The sequence below is a fragment of the Urocampus carinirostris genome, chromosome 8 (genome assembly GCF_059441175.1).
Source record: "Urocampus carinirostris isolate Australia breed hairy pipefish chromosome 8, RoL_Ucar_1.0, whole genome shotgun sequence".
Classification (NCBI taxonomy): Eukaryota; Metazoa; Chordata; class Actinopteri; order Syngnathiformes; family Syngnathidae; genus Urocampus; species Urocampus carinirostris.
This window is the reverse complement of record NC_142356.1, coordinates 41810395-41837955: the sequence shown is the minus strand read 5'-3', so window position 1 is coordinate 41837955 and position 27561 is coordinate 41810395. Positions and strand designations below refer to the sequence as shown.

Below are 27561 nucleotides of genomic sequence, written 5' to 3'. Positions count from 1 at the left end.
CTGATGCTGAAGCAGCCGTTGTTGCTGTTGGACTTGTTGAAGAAGTGCAGAGACGTCACTCGACATCTGTTGGACTTCACCCTCAGTCCATTGTAAACGCTGCAGGGAGGGGGGAGCCTCCGTCTCTCCCCTATCAGCGTTTGTGTGAGCCTTCGCTGAGTCCATTTTTGGTGAGTCCGTACTGTCACGACCGTAACAAGCAATGGACCCAAATGCGTAACGTTTGACACAACGCTTTATTAAGGGATCGGGGAAGTCAGGGCGAGAGAAAAAAGAGCAATCTGGTGGTCACTGAGCAGGAGGAGCGGGAAGCCCTCGCGAATGAAGCGTGGTTGGGGATCGGAAGCAAGTCAGGTAGCCGGGACGTGAGAACGAAGCGTGATCGTGGATCGGAACAAGTTGGGCTGCCGGGACAGGAGAACGGAGCGTAGTCACAGATCTGCAGAACAAAGCGTGATCGTGGAACGGAACAAGTCAGGTAGCCGGGGCGTGAGAAGAGAGCGTGCTCGGGCATTGGAACAAATCGGGTAGCCGGGTCAGGAGAACGGAGCGTGGTCGGAGATCACAACAGGAAACGGGTTGGAACCAGGCAGGATAAAGGAACAGGTCGAAAACAGAAAGGGGAGCCACAGTAAAAAAGTGCTTGCCTTACATGTACTGAGGTTTGCTGAAGTGAACGAGAATGAGATGCTTAAATAGGAGGACTAATTAGGGAACAAGTGGCAGCTGGGGCTGAAAGAGAGAGCGCAGGTGAGGGCAATTGACAAATCGTGACACTCTTAGTCATAGATTCTGGTGCCTCGTCAATGCTGCTGCTGCTGGATCTCAGTGCTGTTTTTGGTACTGTGGACCACAATATATTACTAGATCTTCTGTAAAAATGGACTGGTATCTCAGGAACTGTACTCTGGTGGTTTAGGTCCTACCTGTCAGACAGGATGCAATGTGCACCTACAACAATCTGACTTCTGAACATTTTGATGTCCTCTGTGGCGTACCACAGGGCTCTGTACTTGGCCTTCTTCTTTTTAGTATTTGTTGTTGGTTGTTGGATTGTTGGTGCAGCTCATTGTCCTGATTTGTTCTTAACCACAGCTATGAACCTTAGCAAATGTAATATCACCTATAGTGACTCAGTCAAAAATGTAGATGTTATATTTGATCTTAATCTGTCGTTTCAGTTACATGAGAAAAATATTACTAGCTTTCTTCCACCTCCGTAATATTACGAAGATTCGCCCAATGCTGACCCATCAGATGACGAGTTTATAATTCATGCGTTTATTACTTATAAAGGAAGTATCGAGTCAGCGGACCAGCGTGCACCTGTAGCATCTCTATGTCGGCATCTACCAGCCGTTTGAGATGAGAAGCTGGGTCGTTGTGGTCTTGGACTTTTTAGACAATTTTACGGGCTCGAGGTGTTGTTGCTATCATTGAGTTTTTGGACAATTTTATAGGATTGAGGCTTCGTAGCTGTCATGCACTTTCTGGATACATTTTTACATTTTACCTATGTTTTTTTATTGATGTTCACGAGGTTTTTTGTTTTCTTACCCATTGCAAAATGTAGTGTCATCCTGGAAAAGGGATTACCTCTTGTGAGGCCCCTTTTCAAGGTTTCTTATTTTCCTCATGTTGAGGTTTTTGAGTTTTTCCTGACCTGCATGTTGGTTTAAGATCAGGGGATGGTGTAATTGTAACCTGTGCAGTCATTTGCGAAACTAAGGGGATCCATAGCGTTTCAGGGCCGCTTGTCTCTGGTATAGTGACTAAAGATAATGTGATTATGAGATAAAACCCAATCTCTTCTTATATGCCATCTATAGTAAATCATTGGTAGTTCAGGTGTAAGAATTCAGCAATTACACCGCCGCAACCCATGTTTGTAGCATGTTACAACCATGAAACAAATCAATAAAGTCTGCGGCTCAATGCGCTCTGGTATTGTTCAGTGGGCCGGACTACATGAGCAAGTGGTTTTGCAGGTCTTAGTTTAGGGCCCACTGATTGAGTGCCTTCAAGTGGTCAACAAATAATTATTTCAAACTTTTTAACCTTTCAAGTTAGAATCATAAAACTTGCTTTTCTGAGTTGGAAATCTTCCTAATTTTTTATACATCTTGGAGATTTGTTGACAAAATTTCACTTTTTTAGTCATGCAAAGTTTTAAAAAAGTGTGACTGGCAGTATAAAAAGGGCGAATATAAGTATATCTCGGCCCAATATGCCAAAAAAGCAATCATCTAATAATGACAATAACTTTTCAACCATTCATGTTAGAATAAAACTTGCTTTCACGGGTTGGAAATCTTCTAAAAGTTTTACATTTGGTGGACATTGGTTGAAAAAAAGTTCAGTTTTTTAGTAATGCAAAGTTTTTAAAAAGTCTGACTGAGAGTCAAAATGGGCCGTTTTGAGTGTATCCCAGCCTGAGGGGGACAGAAAAGCCATAATGTAATGACGATGGCCCCTGCACGCACCAGGAGGATTCGGAGGCTCTGTGCAGGGAGGTTTTGCAGTGGCTGCGATTGAACCCTTGATTCTTGAACCGTGTGACTGCATGATAACCACCAAGCTATTGTCTTACCACAACCCAGAAAACCATCGTCATTTAATGAAAACGGAGTCAGAAATTGCAACTAAATGCTCTCTGCTATTGTTCAGTGGGCCAGTCTATGTGAGCAAGCAGGTGTGCGGGTCTTAGTTTGGGGCCCACTGATTAAGTGCCTTCAAGTGGTAAACAAATAATTAATTCAAATTTTCTAGAAAGAGATTTCAAACTATTCCGCAAAAAAGAAAAAAAAAATGATGTATATATATATATATATATATATATATATATATATATATATATATATATATATATATATATATATATATATATATATATATGCCGCTGAAACTACACATGAGGAGAGTGATATGTTTATAATACTAATAATACTACTAATAATATATATGCCCCTATTCAAAACCTGTTTAAGATCATCAAGTGACAGATTACTAAATCAGGAAAAAGTCCTTGGACAGCCACCATGTCGTGCATCTTTAGATTTCATCTTCAATAAGTGATGTATTAACACTGTCTTTAGAAATTTCTTTTCGTATGCGTTGAAACTTCTTATTAAAGAAGACCATAAAGTCATGGGCTGAATCGGTAGAACTATCTGGAATAATCTGTTGCCTCGTTAACGATGCTAGTGTCAAAAAGGATTTTGGGGTTATTCTTTTGTGCCGCAATCACCTTCGAAAAATAGGTTGATTTTGCAGAGGCAAGGGCTGCTTTATCTTTTAACGAGTTGTCACGCAAAGTTTGACGGAAAACCTCAAGCTTGGTAGCGCGCCATTTTCTTTCAGATTTCCTGCAGTGTTGTCAAAGCGATCTAATTTCATCAGTAAACCAAGGCATGCGTCTTTTAAGTCGTGATTTAGTAATACCGTCACGTTTGAGGTTGAATCTCCTCGAGTCAGAACCAAGTCTAGCGTGTTTCCATCTTTATGAGTCAACAAATCATTCAGTTGATTAAAACCGAATGTGTGGGTTGGCCTACCCTATTTCTTGTGGTATATCAAAGGTGGTATAAAAAGTGCCCAAAAAGTCGAAATTTACACGCAGACCCGAATGTATAAGTTCCTCCCGACTATAGGTATTATTGGCCACGCATGTGTCCAGAAAAGAAAGCAAAAAAGACAAGAGAACAGTAATAAATAGAAAATTAGCTGAAGAGCTGTGAGCCGCTGCGTCTATGCGCGCCGCCATTATCATCAAAGTCCCCTCATTCAACTCTTAACGTCACTGACTCATATATATTGTGTTGGGCAAGGATATTTTTTTATCCATTTATTGTCTTTATCTTACAATAATGCATTCAGGTGTCTCATGTGTGGGGAGGCACCTACTGCAACAGGTCTGTTTACTCTATCTGCTCTTTTTAGGTTTGTCGAGGTTCTGTTTTTTTCTGATTGTTCTCTTAGTCCCTTCTTCTTTCTTTCTTTTTATTTGTTGTTGTTGCTTTCCGTGTATTAGGTTGGTTTGTTTGTTTTATATTATATTCTCATTTGGATGCTGAATTAGAATTGTAAAAGCTGAAATAGTTTTATGTTTGTATCCCTGGTGATCAAAAATTCCCGCAACCCAGAAAACGTATTTAACTAAAAAGAGATTAAAAAAAAAAAATCATGCTTTAGTTCTTATGTGTATCCCACTATTGGATCAAGTAAGCCTGCAGAAGCAGAATTTTGGAATTTGGGATCTTTCTTGTTTACAGAAGCAAAGTTCAACAATCAAGTGAAACATTGACATTGTCCTGACCCAAATTCCCACACCGTAATGTATGGAAAAAGCAATCCTAATGCTCTTGCAACAAGAGTTCTTTTGATACTATCAAAACGTACAACCAGTCCATAATATTGCTTAATAGCAAAAAGCTGACACAATCTACTTCACCTTCAGACTTTAGAAACATCCTCCCCCGAATTGCATTGGCTGGTGACTTGCAGGCTCCTCCTACTGCACCACAGGCCAATGTCTACACACAGGTAGGCAACCCTCAAAGTCTCTGTTTTTTACCCTTAGGTTGAGTTTTCTGTTGGAAATGTGGTACAGTCGTGTGGCACTGCGGCAAATCCGGCGTGCTATAGTCAAGCCGCCGACTTTTACTGGTGCTCCAGAAGGCTACATGAAGAGGGACATGTCAACTCTACCAAGGGTCTACGTCACCCGCCAGATTCCTTCTGAGGGTTTAAGGATCCTCAAAGAATCTGGACAGTGAGTGCTCTGACTTTCTTTAAGCAGGGGTCGCAATCTTTTTTAAACCTGAGAGGTACTTTTTGTTTTTGATTAGTGCATACGTGGTACGTAAAGGTGCTTGAAATAATTGAAAATGCTTAAATTCTAATATTGTGTTTTCAAGGGTTGAAATCTGCTTGAATTTCGGGTGAAGTGCTTGTAAATGCTTAAAATTTTTACCATGTTTCATGACACGTCAGATTAAAATGACCCAACACATGCAGCTCTCTGGTTGCTTCACTTTGCCATTGCATTTATTCTTCCCTCGTGATTAACAGAAGCTGGCATTGGTCTGTTATAGCATTGTCTTATTAAGCGTCATCGACCCTGACGGGTCGCGTCCACCTCAACAAGGCACTATGAAGTGTGTATTAGTGCAATGATTACGCATCAATTATGGACATGCAAAGAAAATAAGAGAGTGTTTAAAAGAAGTAGATTGTAATGGGAAGAATTTCCAGGGACTGAAAATGTAAGCTGCATACTACTGTTATTTTACCCGGCCCCTATTTGCATGGGGATAGATTTGTCTCAGAAATATTAATATTGTTGAGATATCCGAATATATTTGTGATTTACCCGTAATCTGATAATCTCAGGTCTTGATAAATGCACATACAAGATTAAAAATCCCATATGTACATCACAAATGTGCAAATTACATGATTACTTATTTTGTCCTGGAGACATTGAAATAAATGTCCTTAAAAAGTGCTTGAATTTGGTGATGAAAAAAGGTGCACAAACCCTGTGCAAATGAAAAAGTTTGAAATGCATTTCTAAAAGAAACAATTTACTGTTTTATGACTATGTTATGATTATGTTATTACAAGGTGTTAATTAAGAAATGTATAGTCAATTAACCTGTAAAAAATATGCTTTGTATAAAGGCACTGAGCAATTTGCATATATCAATTATAGGCTTATTTTACAAATAATTATGAAGTTTTACATTTCAAGTACAGAACAACTCAAAATATTGTTGAAAATAGATAGTGAATGTCCATTTTTGACCTAGCCTCAAGAAATGGAATAAACCAAGGCTTAGATTAGATTCAAATTTCAGTTTGTTTGTTTTGTGTTCAAAATCACCTAATCGTTGGGTCAATCAAAACAAAATGACAGATATTTTTTTTTCCTGATAGTTTAGTACGCAACTCTATTTTTGTTCTTTTTACGAAAATAAACTTTTTCCCTCTTTCTTTTGCTTTCTTTCTTTATTTTTCAGTCTTTATTTTCATTTTTTTTCTAATGATTAATCAACAAAAAGGGACAAAAATCGCCAGCCACCCATGTTTACCTATGTTTTTCATGACGTTTGTGCTCACCATGGTCTAATCATCCATCCATCTATAATCTGCACATCTTATCTTCAATAGAGTTGCGGGGGTGCTAGTGTGCGGCCCATCATTCATCGGGCCTTAAGCAGGGGACACCCTAAACTGGTTGCCAGCCAGTCGCAGGCCACACAGAGACAGACAACTCACTTGCTCATTCACACTTAAGGACAATTTGGAGCGGCCAATTAAACTGACATGCGGCCAGTTAAACTGACATGCATTAATGTTTATGTAATGTGGGAGGGCAAATAGGGGCTAGAGTGCCCGTAGGAAATCCATGCAAGCACAGGGAGAACATGCAAACTCAGCACAGGAAGACTGGTAGCTGGATTCGAACCCATAACATCAGAACTTAATCATTTTGGTTGATAATTTTGGGTTTTATTGTTATTTTTAGCCTGTTTTTCAAGTTTTACATTATTTTCATCTTGTTTTACCGGCAAAAAAAACACATAATAATGCTTAAAATTAGCAACAAATACCCTCATGTTGAACAACATTTTTTATAGTGTTGAATTTTCTGTTTTTTAAAATGAAAAGTTAAATGATTGAAATCAGCAAAATTCTGTGCAACATGTTTATTTTTATTCATTTGTTTTGCACTGCAATGTTATACAGCGTCAGCAAACAAGTTATTAAATATACTGTACTACTTTATGAGCAGATAATTAGTATACTGTATTGAAAGAAAAACGTAATCTGCTACCACCTACTGATGGACAAATGTTATAGCTAATTGGCTGATCACTGGAAGAAAAGCAAAGATACTGAATTACAGTATCTCTGCATGCAGTGACTTACAAAAAAAATACAAACATCTTAAATTCCAGACCACAGAGCACACCTGATTAACAAATTTAAGAACAAAACTCAATTTTGTCATTCTACAATCCACACTGCATGGGTTTCAAGCCAAATGCTTAAATGGCTGGAACAATGAACAAATTCATGTCAATTTCTTTCATTTCATGGAAAATGATACTGTAGAGAATAATGCCAGATTGCAAAAAAAAAAAAACATGCTTTTTTGTGTTGTTGTTCATGGTGGTTGGCATGGTAACAGAGTGCCAGGGCAACAATACAGTGGAGAATAATGCTAGATAGGGTGAGTGCCAGACGTGTTTGATAATCGATAACCTCCAATGCCGATCAATTCAGATGTATAAATTGGGGACTTGATTTGTGGGTCAAAAAGTTGAAATATCATGAGTACCTTGTAAATATTTATTAAACTACTATCAAATCTCCTGTTTTGCTGCTATTTTATGAATAATTGTTGGCAAAAAAACGTATTTCTCTGTAAAGGTGTCATACATTTTTCCAGATGTCACCATGGTGTTTTAGAGCCCATGGGTTGTGGAAAAGAGCAGCTCGCACTTTAAGTATAGACAGTCAAGGGGCAGGACCTAGTTAATCAAAGGCATATTAAAAGATGCAGTGTTTAAAATTTAGCAAAAAAGTAGCAGGTTGTAGTCGGGAATTTACGGTAAGTACATTTATTTTGCATTACTGTTATAAAATATTCACTATATCTATTTTCACAGAGTACAGTTTGAACTGTGGGACTCAGATGATGTCCCCGTACCAAGGAAGGAGCTTCTCGAGAAGGTCCAAGGGGTGGACGCTCTCCTCTGTGTATTAACCGAGAAGATTGATGCTGAATTGTTGGATACTGCAGGTCAAAGATTTCCAATAGTCGACTATCATAATTTCGTAGATTCTTGCACATAGACTAAAATAAGGTGGTTTTGTACCTCACGCAGGTCCCAACCTGAAGGTCCTCAGCACCATGTCTGTGGGATTTGACCATATTTCTCTAGAGGAGCTAAAGAAAAGGTGATTTTGATGAAATACATTTGACAGATACTGTTAAGTTTTTGGGAGTGATGGACGCTTGTAGGGGAAGCAGGAACTGAGACGGGTGCTCAAAATGAGGGATTGCATTTAGTAACGAAAAAGAGGTACGAGGTGAATCACAAAAATGGCCTCCCAAAACAAGGATATGCCTCAACAAGAAACGAAGACCAAAACTGGATCTGTAAAATGCATGAAACTAACAAAGAAAACAAAAAGTAACGCAAACAGACCGACGTGGTGGTCGAAGTGAAAATGAATGAAAACCAGGATGACAATGGCAGGTGAGATTTAAAAAAATTAAAATGACCCAACAACTGTGTGCATATCCAAATGTCCTTAAATCTGGCTTTCTTTAAATGTTATACAACGTCGAATCAGGTGCAGCCGAAGGGGCTTCTCCTTGCCACTGCCGAACAGGAATGTGGGAGCCAACCCCTCAGTCTTTTGATGTTGCGTCATTCTGTTAACTTTTTGGGGTTGATGGACGCATGTGGGAAGCACGAACTGCGGCTGGGGTTTGCATTTAATAATGAAAAAGAGGTACAAAGGGACAAACAAACATGGAAGTGCCCAGACCAGAAACAAAGACCAAGACTAGAACTTAAAAATGCATGGAACAAAGTAACAAAGAAACAAACTCAAACAAACCTGGAGTGGTGGTGGAAGTGAAAATGACAATGAAAATCAGGATGACAATGGCAGACAAAATGAAAAATAAAATGATCCAACAAATGTGTAGTGGCAACCCAGGGAATCCGGTAGGTTTTACACTAGAACAAACACACACCCAGGAGAGAGTTTTAAAAGGTTTAATAAAGTAACATTTATTAACTGCCAAAACATTCAGGGGAAATGAGGAGTGAGGTCCAAAACTAACTTAGGTTCTTCTCCAAACGGAAGTGGGCTTGTGGTCAGCCTTTGTTCAGCTTTGCCTTGATCCTAACAAAAGGAGAGTCCTCTTCTTACTTAAAAAAAAGGACCCTAACAGATGCAACGTAATTCAGAAGTCACCAAATCTTTTTGCAGCTTAGAACTACTTTTTTTGTTATTGATTAGCACATAGGGCTACCACTTTGATATGCATTTCTATCATAACAATCATATTATTACCAGGTTTTAATGGTTAGAAATGGGGTTAAAATACACTCAGGCAACCAATAAATGATTGACTGACAACCAGTTCGGGGTGTCCCCTGTCCACTGCCCGAAGAAAGCTGGCATGAGCTCCAGCACCCCCGTGACCCTACTGAGGATAAGCGGTGCAGGTAATGGATGGATGGATGACATTTTTCTTCTCCTTTGTTCATCCAAGAAAGAAAAGAAAAAAGGTCTGTTGGGAGAGGTCACAGTTCATTTAGGTCCCGCCTCATTTATTGTCTAAACACATTTTACAATAATATATTTAAGAACCCATCTGATTATAACATTAAGTATTAAATTGATACAATAATCGTATCATAAATATGAATAGAACAATAAGAAAAATATAATAACACATTGAATTAGTAAGGCACTTAACATTCAGTAAAATCTGATAGGCATTTATCAAAAAAAAGGTAAACACTTGCCTTTTCACTATTATTTTTGGATATTTTAATGTATTAACTAAAAAAATAATAACAGTAAGAAGAAGATTAATAATAACAATAATAAATGTATAATAATACAGGAAATTAGTAACACACTTTGCATTAGGAAACATTTTCTGAAATGGCGGACACATTTGATTTTATAAAAAAATACAAAAAGGCACACGCTTGTATATCCATCCATTATCTGCACTGCTTATCCTCAGTAGGGTCGATTGTATAGATTGTTTTTATTATTTTTGTATTATATTCTTAAAATACTTTAATTTATTTTATCTATCATCTACTACTACTAATAATTGTAATAATAATTTTAATAACATTGACTAAAGGGATAACGACAATAATAATAATATTTGTAAAAATGTACAAAAGTCAATTCCATTGAAGTTGGGAAAAAGTTTAAAATGTCAGTAAAATTAGAATAGAATGACTTGCAAACCTTTTCTAACCCATATTTAAATGAATACACCACAAAGACAAGATTATCCATGTTCAAACTCATAAACTTTATTTCCATAAGCAAATAATGATAAACTTAGAATTTTATAATTGCAACAAGTGCCAAAGTAGTTGGGAAAGGGGCTTCTTCACCATTGTGTTACATCACCTTTCCTTTTAATAACACTCAATAAACGTTTAGGAAGTGAGGAGACTAGTTGTTGAATCGTTGATAGTGGAATCCTTTCCCATTCTTGCTTTATGTACAGCTTCAGCTGTTCAACAGTCCGGGGTCTCCTTTGTCTTATTCTGCGCTTTATAATGCGCCACACATTTTCAATGGGAGACAGGTCAGGACTGCAGGCAGGCCAGTCAAGCACCCGCACCCTCTTACTACGAAGCCACGCTGTCGTGAGACGTGCAGTGTGTGGCTTGGCATTATCCTGCTGGAAGAAGCAAGGGCGCCCATGGTAAAGATTCTGTTTGGATGGCAACATACTTTGTTCCAAAACCTGAATGTACTTTTCTGCATTAATGGTGCCTTCACAGATGTGCAGGTTACCCATTCCTTGGCCACTCATGCACCCCCATACCATCACAGATGCTGGCTTTTGCACTTTGCGTGCATAACAGTCTGGGTGGTTCTGTTCTTCTTTGGACCGGAGGACACGACGTCCACAATTTCCAAACACAATTTGGAAAACTGACTCATCAGACCACAGAACACTTTTCCACTTTGTATCAGTCCATTTTAGATGGGCTCGGGCCCAGAGAACCCTGCGGCGTTTCTGGATGTTGTTGATGAATGGCTTACGCTTTGCAACATAAAGTTTTAACCCACACTTACGGATATAGCGTCGAACTGTATTGACTGACAGTGGTTTTCCAAAGTGTTCCTGAGCCCATGTGGTGATGTCCTTTACACATTGATGTCGGTTCTTAATGCAGTACCGCTTGAGGGCTCGGAGGTCACGGGCATTCAATAATGGTTTACGGCCATGCCGTTTACGCACAGTGATTTCTCCAGATTCCCTGAACCTTTTCACAATATTATGGACTGTAGATGATGATATCCCTAAATTCCTTGCAATTGTACTTTGAGGAATGTTGTTTTTAAACTGTTCAACAATTTGCTCACGCAGTTGTTCACAAAGAGGTGAACCTCGCCCCATCCTTGCATGTGAATGACTTAGCTTGTTCGGGTCTCCCTTTTTTATACCCAGTAACAACTCTCACCTGTTGCTAATTCATCTGTTCACCTGCAAATAGTTGGTTGATTTCCATTCATCCACTTTCTGAGTAGTTATTGACACCTGTCCCAACTATTTTGGCACGTGTTGCTGTCATCAAATTACAGAGTTGATGATTTTCTCCCAAAACAATAAAGTTTATGAGTGAAGACAATAAATATGTTGTCTTTGCTGTGCATTCATTTAAATATGGGTTGAAAAGAATTTGCAATTTACTTGGATCAATTTTTATTTGCAATTAACACACTTTCCCAACTTCATTGGAATTGAGTTTTGTATTAATATCATGTGGAAGGGGGCAACACGGCGGCGCACTGGTTAGCGTGTGTACGGCACAGTTCTAAGGTCTAGGGAACCTCCTGTGTGGGTTCAAATCCAGGTACCGGACTTACTGTGCGGAGTTTGTATGTTCTCCCCGTGCTTGCGTGGGTTTCCTCCAGGCACTCCGGTTTCCTCCCACATTCCAAAGACATGCATTTCAGGTGGATTGGCCGGTCCAAATTGTCCCTATGTGTGAATGAGCGAGCGAGTTGCCTGTCCCTGTGTTTGGCTGGCAACCAGTTCAGGTTGTCCCCTGCCCAGTCCCCGATGATTGCTGTGATGGGCTCCAGCACCCCCGCGACCCTACTGAGGATAAGCGGTGCGGTTAATGAGATGAGATGAGATGAGAATATGTGGAGGGGAACTTGAAGATTTGAGAGATAGATTTCCCCATATTATTTTTAGAATTTCTTTACAATATAAAAAAACAACAACCTTAGAATGTCATAGACCAGAACGGACACAGGACTCAATTTCCATTGTTACTATTAGCGAGAGAACTCTCCTGCTAAGAATTAGATACAGCACCTTCATCATATGGTCGCTATTGTTCTTTGTCACAGACCAGAACGGACGCAGGGCTCAATTGCATAAGTTTCTCAGATTTTATTGAAAAGGGAGGGAGAGTAAGGCTTGCTTGCTTGATCCAAGGACTGATGGAAAACGGCAGCGAGCGAGGCGGGAGCGGCACTTCAGTGTCGGACAAAGACAGGCGGGAATGATAAGTCGTTTGGCCGGGGCTGGAGATAAGAGGCAATGTCATGTCAAGTTTGTAATCGGGGTCGTAGACAGGAGGCAGGCAGGTAACGAAGCAAAACGGGTCAGGTAACAGAGGCAAGCAGAACAGTTGTAGTAAGGTCCAGAAATGGGTCAAAAACGGAGATCAGGGTTTTAACATGAACAGAGTCGGACGGGAAAGCTCACTGAGTGGAACACAACAGCTCGCAACGATCTGACAGAGACTGAACTGAAGCCGGGGACTTAAGAAGGGTGTGGCCACCAATCAGCTTGTCCGGACTGTTGGTCAAGTCAAGTCAAGTCACATTTATTTATATAGCCCTTAATCACAAAAATATCTCAACGGACTGCACAGGATTACAATGACACAATTATCTGATCTTAAACCAACATGCGGGCAAGGAACAACTCAAAACCTCAGCGTGAGGAAAAAGAGAAACCTTGAGTAGGGACCTCACAAGTGGTAATCCCCCTTTCAGGATGACCAGGGTGAATTACGTTTAGCATTACAATACATAAAGATAATAAACACTAGGTAACATGTTGAAAATTTGTCCGGAAAGTGCATAACAGCAACGACGCCCCAAGCCTGCAAACTAGTCCAGAAAGTCTATGACGGCCACAACGCAGCTTCCGGTCTCTGGCAGCTGGTCCATGCAGGAGTTGACATGCTTCAGGTCAAACGCTGGTCCGCTGACTCATCTCAAATCGTCCTTCTCATTCGTATCACCACCAAGCAGGCATTTGGAAAAAGACAGGAGAATACAGAATATGAAGTGGGCATCAATCATAAGCTTTGGAGTAGAAGTGTGTCTTAAGCCTTGATTTAAAAACTTCCATTGAGGTTGCAGATCTTATCTCCGGAGGCACGGCATTCCATAGCACCGGGGCCCGGATGGAGAACGCTTTCAAGCCTGCAGACTTCTTAGCACTTGGAGTCACAAGTAGACCGGCATTTTCAGAGCGCAGACTCCGTGCAGGAACATAGGGGGAAATCAAATGAGAGAGATAAGAGGGTGCAAGTCCATGCAAACATTTGTATGTTAATAAGAGAACCTCAAAGTCACATCTTAAATTGGCCAATACAGGAGTAATATGCTCAAACTTTTTGGTTTTAGTCAAAAGTCTAGCTGCCACATTCTGAACCAGCTGCAAACTTTTGACATCGGGAGACCAGAAAGCAATACATTACAGTAATCAAGCCGAGAAGTAATGAACGCATGAATTAAAACCTCTGCATCTGATTGGGACAGCATCGAGCATATCTTCGCAATATTACGGACGTGGTAGAAAGCTATTCTAGTAATATTTTTCACGTGTGACTGAAACGACGGATTAGGATCAAATATAACACCTAGATTTTTGAGTTATGGGTGATATTTCATTTGTCTAGGTTCAGGGCAGTGTTTGAAAACAACTCACGACAGTGAGCTGGATCAATAATCAACATTTCAGTTTTTTCTGGGTTAAGGCGCAAAAAATTAAGTGACATCCATCTTTGAATCTCAGTAAGGCAAGCCTCCAGATTTCTACAACTTAACTGTCCAGTTGTCTCCAGTGGCACATACAGTTGAGTGTCATCTGCATAGCAATGGAAACTAATATTATACTTGCGGATAATGTCACCAAGCAAGATCATATAAATACTAAGAAGAAGGGGGCCAAGTACAGAGCCCTGTGGAACACCACAGGGGACATTAGAGTGTGTAGAGGTCAGATGGCCATATTTAACACATTGCATCCTGTCTGACAGGTAGGACCTAAACCAGGAGAGTACAGTTCCTGAGATACCAATGCATTCCAGACGAACAAGTAATATGTTGTGGTCGACAGTATCAAAAGCAGCACTGAGATCCAGCAGCAGTAACATTGATGAGGCACCCGGAATCTTTTGCTGAAAGGAGATCATTGGTTACTTTAGCCAGGGCTGTCCCAGTAGAGTGATTTGCCCTAAATGCTGACTGGACAGTTTCAAAGAGGTTATTTTCTGGCATAAAAGTCATTTAGCTGCTGTGCAACGAACTTTTCAAGTAATTTTGCACAAAAAAAAATGGCAGATTTGACACTGGCCTATAATTACCTAGGCTTTCTGGGTCAAGGTTAGGTCGCTTAAGCGTGGGTTTAATGACGGCAGACTTGAAGACTACAGGAACAATACCCGAGGATAGCGATATATTAATGATATTTAAAACTGATGGTCCTAAGATCCCAAACAGATCCTTCACCAGGGAAGCTGGAAATGGATCAAGCAGGCAAGTAGTTAGTTTGGCCCTACTAACCATCTGTGTTAGACTATCAAGGGACAAATCATTGAAACTGGAGAATGTTTCTGAACAACCGCCGACACGGTCCTTACCTAACACCTCCACATCTTTGAGGTAGGAGGAGGTTACAGAGCGTTCATTCAAAATTTCATTCCTGATTAGTTGAATCTTTTTATTAAAAAATTCCATAAAGTCATAAGCAGAATAAGTAGAACTATTTGGGTTAAGTTGTTGTCTGGTAAGTTTCGCCATTGTGTCAAACAAAAAATTCAGATTATTAAATAATAATAATAATAATCTTAGAGAAAAAAGATGCTTTAGCTGGTTTCTTCAGTAAACCAAGGTATATGCTTCTTAGGTCGAAATTTATGCCTTAGGGGCGCCACAGAATCAAGAACATTAACCAAAGCAGTATTAAAGTTGTTTGTAAGTGAGTCAACAGACCCAGTGTACTGGAAATACTGCACTTCAAACTATGGCTAACTTGTTGTTATTGTTCTATTATCACATCAGAACTGTTATAAGTATTGTGTTTATTTTTATTGATATTATCACTGGTGCCGCAGTGACATTATGCGCATTATGACGTTGAGGGATGGGTATTGCGAAGATTAGTGTATAAAGTATGTGATTATTGTAACTATTATAATTATTGATATCTGACCTATTTAATAAGTATATCCATGAGATTTTGTTGTATTGGACATAAGAGGAGCTATATATAAAATGTGTTTTATAGGGAAGATAAAGGGGTAGGAAAAATAAGCATCTGCTTCTGACTACCCCTTTTCGAACATGTGTGACATTATTTCGTTGTTGATTCATTGTTTTTGTCCTGTTTTTATTTTTATGTTCGAAATAAAGTTTTCATTCAGTGTACGGAGGGAAGGCTGCAGCTACTGTGGGTAATAGTTCTTTTAAAGCTAATACCGTTGTAGGGCGGATATTGCGACTGCTAAAGCCTAAATTTTCCTTATCACAGTAAATATTAAACAGCACCTCACACTTAACAAGATAGTGATCAGAGATGGCGTTAGGATACGGTAACACTGTAACATTTGAGGCTACTACGCCATGGGTCAGAACAAGATCTAGAGTGTTCGCATCTTTATGAGTGGGCGTATCAACTATTTGATTGAAACCAAATGTATCAATCAATGACTTAAAAGCAATTGAAAGTGAATTTGATGGGGAGTTTATGTGAACATTAAAATCACCAATAATTACAACATTGTCCGCATAAGTTACTATGTCTGTTACAGTTCCGAAAATTCATCCAAAAAAATTGAGTATGGTACAGGTGGGCGATACACAACAACTTCATAAATTGGTGTTGACATTAAGGACCTCATAACAAGTGCTTCAAACGTTTTAAAAACAGTGGTGGTACCAGGAGTAAATTTCAACTTACCTTCCGATATAACGCCTCCACCTTTTTTGCATGGTCGTGCCAAGTGCGAACTCACAAAGTTAGGGGGAGTAGCCTCATTTAAGACTACAAACTCATTTGGTTTTAACCAGGTCTCACAAAGGCCAATAGGGTTAAGATTGTGTTCATTAATAAGGTCATTGACAAGTAAAGCTTTGGAGCCTAGTGATCTAATATTCAGAAGGCCAAGCTTCAGCACTGTGGACTGAGCTGAGCCCTTTCCTGAGTTTTGAACCTTAATGGCAATATTATTGGTAACCTCCACAGGATTATAGTGCCAGCCCCTGTATGGCGGCAGATGCGGCCCGAATTCCATTCCCCAGGAATATTGTTGACAGGTGGAGTAGCAGGATGGCTAGTGGTAGAAAATAATGTTATTTCTTCTCCCTCCTCACCTAACAAGGGAGAATCAGAGGTAATAAGCTCAGAAGAAGATGCTATAGAAGAGTACAGATAAGGGTGTGTGGTGCAGGCAATGGAACGCTCTAAACTACAAAAACTATGTGAATTGCATGAATCTAGCATAGCGCTAGTTAGCTCTAGCAATACAGACTCCACACCCGTGGTTACAGGTTCACTAATCACCTGTGACCTGGCCTGCACTAGTGTACCCTGTCATGGAAGGCTTAAACCGTCGTACTCTATATTTTTAGAAAGAGCGAGAGCACCTTCCCAGTTAGGGTGAAGGCCGTCTCTCCTCAGCAGGTCAGGTCTGCCCCAGAAAGCAGGCCAGTTATCAACATACCTAAATCCCCTGCTGACTACAGAAACTAGTCTGCTAAACCATCATTGCCTCTCGCAGGCAAGGGGCCAGAGACAATTACTCGATGCCGACGCATCTTTCTGGCGAGATTACAGGTCCTAGCAATATTTTTCTCTGTAATCTCAGATTGCCTCATTCTAGTATCATTAGAGCCGACGTGAATGACTATATCGGTGTAGCTAGCCCTGTCCTGGTGTCTAGATTTGCATGTCAGCTCCCTCAAATTAGCCTTAATGTCGGGTGCTCTGGCCCCAGAAATACACATAACCGTGGCTGGTAACAGTGGCTGGGGTGCTAAGCTTTATGATACGTGTGATAGAGTCACCTATAACTAGGGTACGGGAGCCAGTAGACCGGGCTGGAGTGGGACTAGCCAGGGGGCTGAACTTATTATGTGTGTGAATTGGCTCACGGCGATTAGCATGCCGTTCAGGGCTAGTGCTAACCAGACTAGCAGGTTTGCTACCACCCACGCTAGCAGCGGTGTCCGTGGCACCTAACATTTTCCTTTTAAACTGCTCAAGCTCTACGGAAGCGGGAGCAACCTTTACAACAACCCATACTCACCTGTGAGCAGTCGGAAGCCGAACTGCGTCTTAGCAGCCGTGGAAGGGGTTTCCCTTCACCACTGATCGGCAGCAGCGCGACTATAAAACAATTGTGCGCGGCACTTACCTCGCGCCAATCGTCCGAGATACTTACCTGAAACTTCAGCTGTTCAAAATAAAAAATCTCAGTCTAGAATTCTGCCATAGAAGGAATCTGAATCGATCTTGTAGTCGCGACGACATGAGCAACACAAAAACTCCCGCCACTCAATAACCCGGAACTAGAAGTCAAGGCTTGTTGCCAATCAAGCTGCCGCAGGTGTTCCAAATTAGTAATTATGACAGAACACCCCCCTCAAGGGACGGCTCCAGAAATCCCAAGACGAAAAAAAGGAAAAGTAATCCACCAGGAGAATAAAGTAATCCAACAGGCAAAACAAAAAAGTAATCCAACAGGCAAAAAAAAAAATCCGACAGGCAAAAAGGTAATCCAACATGCAGGTACCACAAATCAGAACTCCTCGGAACGGACCGAAGCTACATCGTCAACATCAGGAGGAGAAGCAGAAGCAGGACCAGGCGGAGACGCAGTCGACGAGCGGGCGCCCCTTGGACGGCCTCGGCGAGGAGCAGGCAGGTCAGGATGCTGGCGATGGAACTCCATGATGAGAGAGCGGTCCAGAATCTGTTGAGCTGGGATCCACGATCGCTTCTCAGGACTGTATCCCTCCCAGTCCACCAGGTAATGGAATCCCCTACCCCTTTGACGAGAGCGAAGAAGGCCTCGCACCGTGTAGATGGGATCACCATCCAAAAAACGCAGGGCTGGAGGAGGAGGCGTTACAGGAACCAGCGGACTCTGGCGGACAGGCTTGATCCTGGATACGTGTAAGGTAGGGTGGACCCTCATGGTACTAGGCAGGCGAAGTCTGACCGTGTCAACCGGGAACGAACCCAGGAATCGCGGAGCCAGTTTCTTTGATTCCACCCGAAGCAGAAGGTCCCTGGAAGACAACCATACTTGTTGGCCCACCTGGTACACCGGAGCTGGAATCCTCCTACGGTTGGCCCCATTAGAGTAGGCGTCAACCGCCCGCAGAAGAGTAGCGCGTGCCTGGTGCCAGGTGCGGCGACAGCGCCAGGCGTTGGCAAACGCCAAAGGGCAGGAGACCTCACCCTCCTGGCTGAGGAACAGAGGTGGCTGGTAGCCATATACGCACTGGAAGGGGGACGTGCCAGTGGACGAGCTGATCAGGGAGTTATGGGCGTACTCCACCCACACCAGTTGTCGTGCCCAAGAGAGAGGCTCCCTGAAGGCCATACAACGAAGCGCTGTTTCCAATTCTTGATTCAGCCGCTCGGACTGACCATTGGACTGCGGGTAAAAACCAGAGGAGAGGCTGACCGAACCTGTCCGCGCGCCGCATCTCACCCCGACCGGCCTGTCGCTTCTACCTGTCGCTTCTACGCCTCCCCTGGATCTGTCCAAGGCTACCGCCTGCTACCACCACCTACGAGAGGTATTTAGCAAAGCCAAAGCTACCTAATTACCTCCACATCACCCTTACGACTGTGCTATTGACCTCCTGCCCAGTTCCACTCCCCCGAGGGATCGGCTCTACTCCCTCTCAGCACCCGAGAGACAAGCTATGGAGGAGTACATTTCCGATGCGCTGGCAGCCGGCATTATACGACCGTCATCCTCACCCGGTTCTTCTTCGTGGGAAAGAAGGACGGGTCCTTACGGCTGTGCATCCACTACCGGGGGCTCAGTGAAATAACTGTGAAGAATCGGTACCCCTTACCGTTGCTCTCCTCCGCCTTCAAGCTACTTCAAGGGGCCACGGTCTTGATGAAGTTAGATCTCCGAAACGCCTATCACCTGGTCCGTGTCCGGGAGGGGGATGAGTGGAAGACGGCTTTCAATACGCCCACGGGACATTATGAGTACCTGGTCATGCCTTTTCGGAATAACCAACGCCCTCATTAATGACGTGTTGCGTGATGTGCTCAACCGGTTCGTTTTCGTATATCTGGATGATATATTAATTTTTTCCAAGTCCCTGAATGAACACACGCAGCACGTCCAACTCGTCCTTCGCCGACTACTTGAGAACTCTCTCTTTCTTTCTCCCTTTTTCTCTCACTCTCTATTCCCCTCTCTTTCACTCTGTCTCTTTTTCTCCTTCTTTGTTTCGCTTTGTCTATTTCTCTCTCTGTGACTATCTTCTTTTGCTCTCCCTTGCTTTTTTTCCTTTTATCTCTTTCTCTTTATCTCCTTTTTTCTTCTCCCCTTCTCTCTTTATCTCCTTCTCCCTTTATCCCTAGGTCAAAGCGTCTGTCATAATTACCAATTTGGAACACCTGCGGCGGCTTGATTGGCACCAACAGCCCGGACAAGCTGATTGGTGGCCACACCCTTCTTAAGCCCCCGGCTTCAGTTCAGTCTCTGTCAGATCGTTGCGAGCTGTTGTGTTCCACTCAGTGAGCTTTCCCGTCCGACTATGTTCCTGTTAAAACCTTTCTCCTACGTGATCTCCGTTTTTGACCCGTTTCTGGACCTGACTACACCTGTTCTGCTTGCCGCTGTTACCTGACCCGTTTTGCTTCGTTACCTGCCTGCCTCCTGCCTTCGACCCCGATTACGAACTTGACATCGCCTCTGATCTCCAGCCCCGGCCAAACGACTTACCATTCCCGCCTGTCTTCGTCCGACACAGAAGTGTCACTCCCGCCTCGCTCACTCCCGTTTTCCGTCAGTCCCTCGGATCAAGCAAGCAAGCCTTACTGTCACTCTCTTTTCAATAAAAACTGAGAAACGTATGCAATTAAGTCCTGTGTCCGTTCTGGTCTTTGACAAAGAACAATAGCAACCAGATGATGAAGGTGCTGTATCTGATTCTTAGCAGGAGAGTTATCTCGCTAATAGTAACAATGGAAACCAGTATTATCTGTTTCATGTCGGGGAGCAAACCCCTACTCCAAAAAAAAAAACGTCCTGGAGAGGGATGGAAGCTGCTAGGCTATACTTGCCCAAGACACACCCAAGGAAGTGGTAGCCTTACGGCCCTGGCAGTTAAGGGATTCGTGAATGTGATTTATTATTATTCAAGCCATTTTTGTCCATATTTTTATTTCTTTACTAAAACGGTAACAATAATCTAATATCAATAATAGTATAATAACACATGCAATCAGTAAGGCACTTAACAGTGAGCCAAATTTGTTTTGCAGAGGAATCCGTGTGGGTTACACACCTGACGTCTTGACAGATGCTGTTGCCGAACTAACCGTAGCTTTGCTCTTGGCGACTTCTAGGAGACTAATTGAGGCAACAGATGAAGCTAAAAAGTAATCCTGCCAACACACAATTTTTTTTTCGTCAAATGCATCATCAATGCAATGTTTTGTAATGTGAATTTAGTGGTGGTTGGGGGACTTGGAGGACCCTTTGGTTGTGTGGACATGAGCTTGCCAATAGCACCGTGGGGATTTTAGGCCTGGGGAGGATTGGTAAGAGAACTTCAGCAAGTACACACATATGTAAATCAATTAAATATTTTGACTTGTCTGACCCAAGTGTGTGTTTTGATTATTAAGGTGTGGCTATTGCTGAGCGTCTGGCCCCATTTAAAGTGAAAAAATTCATCTATACTGACATGGCCCCTCGGCCTGATTTGGCAAGTGGTATCAATGCAGAGTATGGTAAGAAAATAAATGACAGTAGACCCCGAGATACAATAATCATCCATTCTAAAGTAAGGATCGCGAGTTGAAACCTAGGGTAATTAGCTAAGGTATTCCGAACTTCGCTCCCCCACATAAGAGCGTTAGAATAATAAATTAGTATTAGCAAGCACTGATTATCTATCGAGGCTATAAATCCCAATTTGTGCGCACATGTGTGTGTGCAGGGGTGTATGTTCATATGTGGCTTATAGGCTCCGAAATGGCTGAAACGAATTTCGTGAAATTTTACCCAGGACTGTAGTACTTAAGGCCTCTGGAGTGCCTTTAGCTAGGTTTTGTTTCAAGGTACCCCGAATAAATACCAACAATTTTGATAAACATCTGCTTTTGTCTACAAGCGGCTCTGAAGCTGCATGTGGTCATTGTGCTTGTATGTGCTCGGTCAGTATGATAGGATGTGATCCACATGTATAGGATTAAATAATATGATAAATCAATGTAACGCATTTTCCATACTGTAAAGGCACTCCTTAAAAATATTCCATAGTGAAAGATTTTTGATATATATTCACCGGACCACAAGGGACAATTAATTAAAACTACAACAAAAGTAAGGTTAATATAAAAAAAAAAAAACTTACATAGGACATAAATAGTAGGACAACACGTTTCAAAACAAAAATTAATAGATTCCTTCATAAATGGACTTTATAAACTTCCACTTGCAAGAATCGTAATGCCTTCAGAAGACTTCCATATTCTTATTGTCTTAATCATTGATAGGTTGTGGCCATATTGACTTAAGCAAGGGTAACAATGCATGTGCCTCCTTTGTACTTTTCGATCATAACAATCCTTGTTTCCATGGTTATCATGAATTTGCTTCTCCCTTTAGCATCATTAAAAGTCTTAGGACCCGTAACGAATAAATACAGTACAAAAATACAGTATTGTATCGTCTTTATGAAGCGCGCAACATGCGAAAATGTTTAAAAAGAGAGAAAGGCATTGTGGGAGAGAGTTATGCCCAGAGAATATTGGCAATTCCATAATACTTACACGAACAATTTATATGATCTGGACCAATAGCATATGTTATAGATGTAACTTGTCATACGCACGAATATCACAAAGAAGAAATTCTTGGGCCACAAAATAATTTGTTGTTGATATCGTACAGTGGGGACAACACCATAATGAAAAAATCGTATTCCAATTCGTGACGTAAAAACATCATTCGGCAGGGATTCCGTAACCCGGGGTCCAACTGTAGTGGCGTATTACTTAAATTCCTAATTTTTTACAATGTTTTCACTAGTGTCTTTTGATGAGTTGGCAAAGCAGTCGGATTTCCTGTTGGCATGTTGTGCCCTAACACCTGAAACTAACAAAATCTGCAACAAAAACCTTTTCTCCAAGATGAAAGCAAACTCGATTTTCATCAACACAAGCAGGTGAGGTGCATTCTTTATATTCTTTGAGAATTGCATTCCATGGTAAGCATGTTTTTTCGACTCCCTTTAGAATGAATACAAGTCTTGGGACCAATAGCTTATGAATAACGCGCAAAGAAAAAAAGTTGTACTGTATCGCATGAAATCACAAATTCTTTATGAAGAGATTCTAAACTGAAAAATGGACTGAAAGGAAACAGGCATCCTAGAGATTCACCTCGCACAGTCATAAACACAAACCATGCAAAGTTTGAACTCATTTTGGTGTGCAATTTGGGTTATTTTTAGAGTGTATTCTAACTATTACTGTGCTATTAGGGGCGGCGTGGTGGACCAAGAGGACCTGTATGAGGCACTGAACACAAATCAGATTGCTGGTGCAGGGCTTGATGTGACCGTCCCCGAGCCTCTGCCTACTGACCATCCACTGTTTAAACTTAAAAACTGTGGTAAGCTCAGAAACTTAGCATTTAGTCCTACCATTTATAACTCAAAGGCACTGTTTTTAACCAAATGCGGAGACATATTGTCAGGTGTGCCGTGGGAAATTATCCAATTTGTATGCTTGTGCGGTATTGCGTCTGGAAGATTAATCATGTAGTTTTCTGCCATACCATAAGTGACAGCAGCAACAGCAGGTAGCTAATTGCCTTGTGCTTGGAGACAAGAAAATTAGTGAGAGAAAGACAGAGCTGTGGAGGAAGAGCTTCGTATGTGTCATTCATTGATCCATACCTGTATATCATCTCTGTGTTCATCCAAACAGGCCCAGATTTCACGCTGAGTATAAATGTGAAAGATTATAAAATACTGTACTCTTTTTATGTGATTCCTACTCAAGACCTTATAACGTTATTCTTCAACGTTAAAAAACCCAATATTGCTATTATAAGCTTATTTTTCACATTTTTAAATGTGCTTTGGTTAAAAAAAAAAGGTTGAAAATGCTCTACCTCCTGAGCCCCTGGTTTTTGGTTCTTAGATATTTATCTTTTTACACATTTTTATCTTTTTAATTCATCTTACTTTGCACTGAAAGGAGTAAGCCTCTACTTTAGTTGTTCTAATGTATAATGACAATAGAGTATATTCATTCATCAAGTGCGTTTAAAAAGCTTGCTGTCGGACAACAAAGTGCAAAAGATGGACAAATTGATATCCCGCGCTTGGTCGTGGTTTTCTTTCATTCCAGGATGAAAAAGGTGAAAGTAAGAAAAGAGATTTTTTAAATGCAGTCCAAATGCCAACCAAACCCCCAAAAAGATGAAAATGGAAGAGTTTATTAAAGATCATCTAAGAATTTCACATACTTACGCACGCAACAAAGGGATCAGCAATGATGATTTTAGCCAAAAGATCATGTCAGCAAGTAGAATATTTTGAACTTACATGTACAACTTTTAAGTATTTTGAGTAAGGTTGATGGTTGTGATGAAAAATAGATTGTAGCAGATGCACTGAACAGTCTAGCTCTCCCTTTATGAGTACATATTTTTGGTGCGTTTTAGCTTGTGATGATCCAAGAAGTATATAATGACAAGAAAACATGAGTATGAGGGAACTGATAATGATGTTGGCGCTGCAGTCAGCACAGTCTAATGCAACAACGCGCAACATTCGTATAGTTGCCAAAGTAAAATAATAATAAAAGTAAATTAAACTCCTGCCCTAGACAGCTTGAAGCCAGCAAATGTATTTTATGAATGAATGGACTGAATTTCACACACAAAATACAGTGCAGTGAAAACATATTTGCCCCTTCCTGTTTTCTGCATTTTTTGCATATTTATCACTCACAAAGGTTTCAGATCATAACACAAACTTTAATATTACACAGAGACAACCCAAGGAAATACAAAATGCAGTGTTTAAATGTTGATTCTACTTTTCAAAAACAAACAAAAAAACATTTCTTGCCCAAGGTGAAAAAGTAGTTGCTCCTCCCTTGTAAATCACAATCTCACTGTGATTTACCCATTCCACAAGCCACACCCAAAAATGATTGCTACCATCTGTGTGAATCAAGAATTAAATTAAATTGAATATGTTAGACAGAGTGAAATAAGCTACAAAAAAGAACACAATGCCACGATCTAAAGAAATTCTAGAAGAAATCTGAAAAAAAAAAACGGTTGAAATAGTCCAGAAAAGGTCAAAAAGCCGTTTCCAAGGCTTTAGGGCTCCAGCCAACCACTGTCAGAGCCATTATTTACAAATGGAGAAAACTGGGAACAGTGGTAAACTTTTCCTGGGAGTTATCGCCTTACCTTAGACTTGATGCCATCACAAAATAGCTCTTTTGGATGTCCGTTTTTCCTTTAGCCGCAAACGAAAGTATGATTTTGGTCATTTTCTGAAGAGAAAATGAACAAAAAAACTTCTGGTGTGTAAGATTTGGTTAATCCCTATTTGAGAACAATTCCTTTATCAATGGGACCTCACAAGATGGACACGTTTTCCCAGTCAGACTACATAAAAATGTATTTTGTCAAGGGATTATTTGCTAATTTTTGCTCCCCCCACAGTGATTTTACCCCACATCGCCAGTGCCTCCTACAGCACCCGCAACGCCATGTCCAGCCTGGCAGCAAACAACCTCCTGCTCGGCCTAAGTGGCCAACCGATGATCAAAGAGCTAAAACTGTGAGCTGGACCTGCTAAGTAACCAGATTAAAATGTATTTATAAAAATTAGTTCAATGTAATTATTTTTCTTTTAATTCAGTGTGCTTGTGCAACTGAATAAACATCAGAATCAACAAGACTTTTATTCAAAAGTCACACAATGGCAGTGGTTCTCAAAAAAGTGGGACGGGCCCCTCTGGGGTGTTTAACATTTAGCCATCACAGAATTCAATCAAGCACAAAGTTTTGAGTATGACGTCTAGACACAAAGTGTAGCAGGCCCTCAAGTGACCCAATGAAAAAAAGAATTTGACACAGATGCAAAGATAGGCGAATAGAGATGGGATAAAGACAAAAAAAAAGTCTTTCCAGATACCTTTTAGGAGAAATGTAATCATAAAACTTCACATATTGGAAGAAAAACATCAGTGTTATGGAAAACGTTAGAATAAAACATTTTGTGGCTAACATTAGCATTTTTATCATTTTTTTATGGGTGAAATTTTAAATACATATACAGTTCCTCATATAGGGACATACAGAGCCCCAAAAGAGAGATTAGAGGAAAATAATAATGTGTAATTTGGATGAAAAATTTCCTTGTCCTTACAGAAGACTTTCCCACCCAGGCAAATAAATAAATACATTGATTTTACCAATGTTCCTTTATGGCAGGGGTCGACAATTTTTTTAAAGCGGGTGGCTACTTTTTTTGTAACTGATTAGTGTGGAAAGCTAGCAGTTTGATATGCATTTTGAGTTATGTTATACTTTGTTGTTACTATGCTATAATTGTATTATTACCAGGTTGTAACTATAAGAAGTAGGTTTAAAAAGGCTCAATCAAGCAGTAAAACTTCATACTAGATAGAAGGGATATTTCCTAAAACCGTGCAATGACCCATAACTGGTCACCAGCTCGCTCCCTAAGTGTTCTGCAAGCACCACCTTGGTACCTACTGCTTTATGGGCTAACAACCTTGCTATAAAATTTTCTTTTTATCTTTTAGGTGCACAATAAAATTCATGACCAAAGTATTCACTAACACAAACACCCAAAAAATGAAGTCACCTCAGAAATAATTTTTAAGTCCCACTACAGTTTAGTTATGCAACACTGCATGAATGATTTTTAAAAAGCCTCCTTCCTGCTCAAATTTAAAGCCCAACCTGGTCCTGTTATGTTTTTTTTTAAATGTTAAATACTAATGGAGTACATTTCAAAAGCGCTTTAATCAGTCACTGAAGACCTCACAAAGGGGTTTTACAATGTACGGTACTTCACACTTACCCATTCACACACACACCGATAGTGGAGTCAGCGATGCAAGGCACTTACCTGTTTATAGGCATTAGGGGTTCAGTTGCCCAAGTACACTTCTACAGTTAACTTGCAGAAGCTGGGACTGGAACATGCAACCACTGGTTCAAAAATATTGCAGAACATTTTTTTCAACAATTGTACAGTGGCTTGCGAAACTATTTGGCCCCCTTGAACTTTGTGACCTTTTGCCACATTTCAGACTTTAAGCATCAAGATATAAAACTGTAATTTCTTGTGAAGAATCAACAATAAGTGGGACACGTTCATGAAGTGGAACACACTTTATTGGATATTTTAAACTTTTTTAACAAGTAAGAAAACAAAAAAGTGGGTGTGTAAAATTATTCAGCCCCATTGAGGTAACACTTTGTAGTGCCACATTTTGCTGCGATTACAGCTGCAAGTCGCTTGGGGTATGTCTCTATCAGTTTTGCCTCATCGAGAAACTGATATTTTTGCCCATACCTCGTTGCAAACCAGCTCGGGCTCAGTGAGGTTGGATGGAAAGCGTTTGTGGACAGCAGTTTCAGTTCTTTCCACAGATTCTCAATTGGATTGAGGTCTGGACTTTGACTTGGCCATTCTAAGGGGCCGGTCACACGGACATTTGCGGCTGAATCACGGCCAGAAATTTCTGCCTGTGAGGCGGACGCTATTGGACGCTTTGAGATCGCAATGCAGACGAGATACAGCAGTGCTTAACACGCGGTCGGAAATTCGCGCGCGGGTGGCAGCGCGAAAAAGTTTTGCGCTGCTCAATTCTTCAGAGCGCGGGTACACAGCCTTTCACGAGCGTTTCAAGGCTGAACCACGGCCAGAAATCTCTGGCCGTGAAGCGGATGCTGTTGGGCGCTGTTGGACGTTTTGAGACCGCCATATAGACGAGATACAGCAGTGCTTTACTCGCGGTCGGAAATTCACACGTGGTTGGCCGCGCGCGAAACTTTTGAGCTGCTCAAAAGTTTAAGCACGTGTTAAACCGCGTGCCGCACACGTGGTCAACACGAGGTAATGACGCGGAAATGACGCGGAACGACGTGCTCTGGCCGCGGCCAGGGCGTGGTTACACATGGGTAGGACGGGAAATTTCAGCGGGTAATTGTGGGTGGAGCATGGTAATAGCATGTTCTGCGCCTG

The 27561-nt window shown here is 41.1% G+C and overlaps 1 protein-coding gene across 2 annotated transcripts; it reads left to right on the top strand.

Annotated features, from left to right (window-relative positions):
* Positions 1-144: 144 nt before the first annotated feature.
* grhprb (glyoxylate reductase/hydroxypyruvate reductase b) lies at positions 145-25169 on the top strand. 2 transcript variants are annotated; one of them, XM_088342739.1, is made up of 10 exons: positions 145-170; positions 4580-4771; positions 7677-7810; positions 7896-7968; positions 20567-20683; positions 20757-20845; positions 20933-21037; positions 22341-22476; positions 22795-22925; positions 25002-25169. In XM_088342739.1, the coding sequence occupies exons 2-10, from the start codon at positions 4599-4601 to the stop codon at positions 25121-25123; spliced, it is 1080 nt and encodes a 359-aa protein (XP_088198865.1). In that variant the 5' UTR covers positions 145-170; positions 4580-4598; the 3' UTR covers positions 25124-25169. The 2 variants fall into 2 exon arrangements, with proteins under 2 accessions (XP_088198865.1, XP_088198864.1); XM_088342738.1 differs by lacking the exon at positions 145-170 and having other exon boundaries at positions 4561-4771.
* Positions 25170-27561: the final 2392 nt, after the last annotated feature.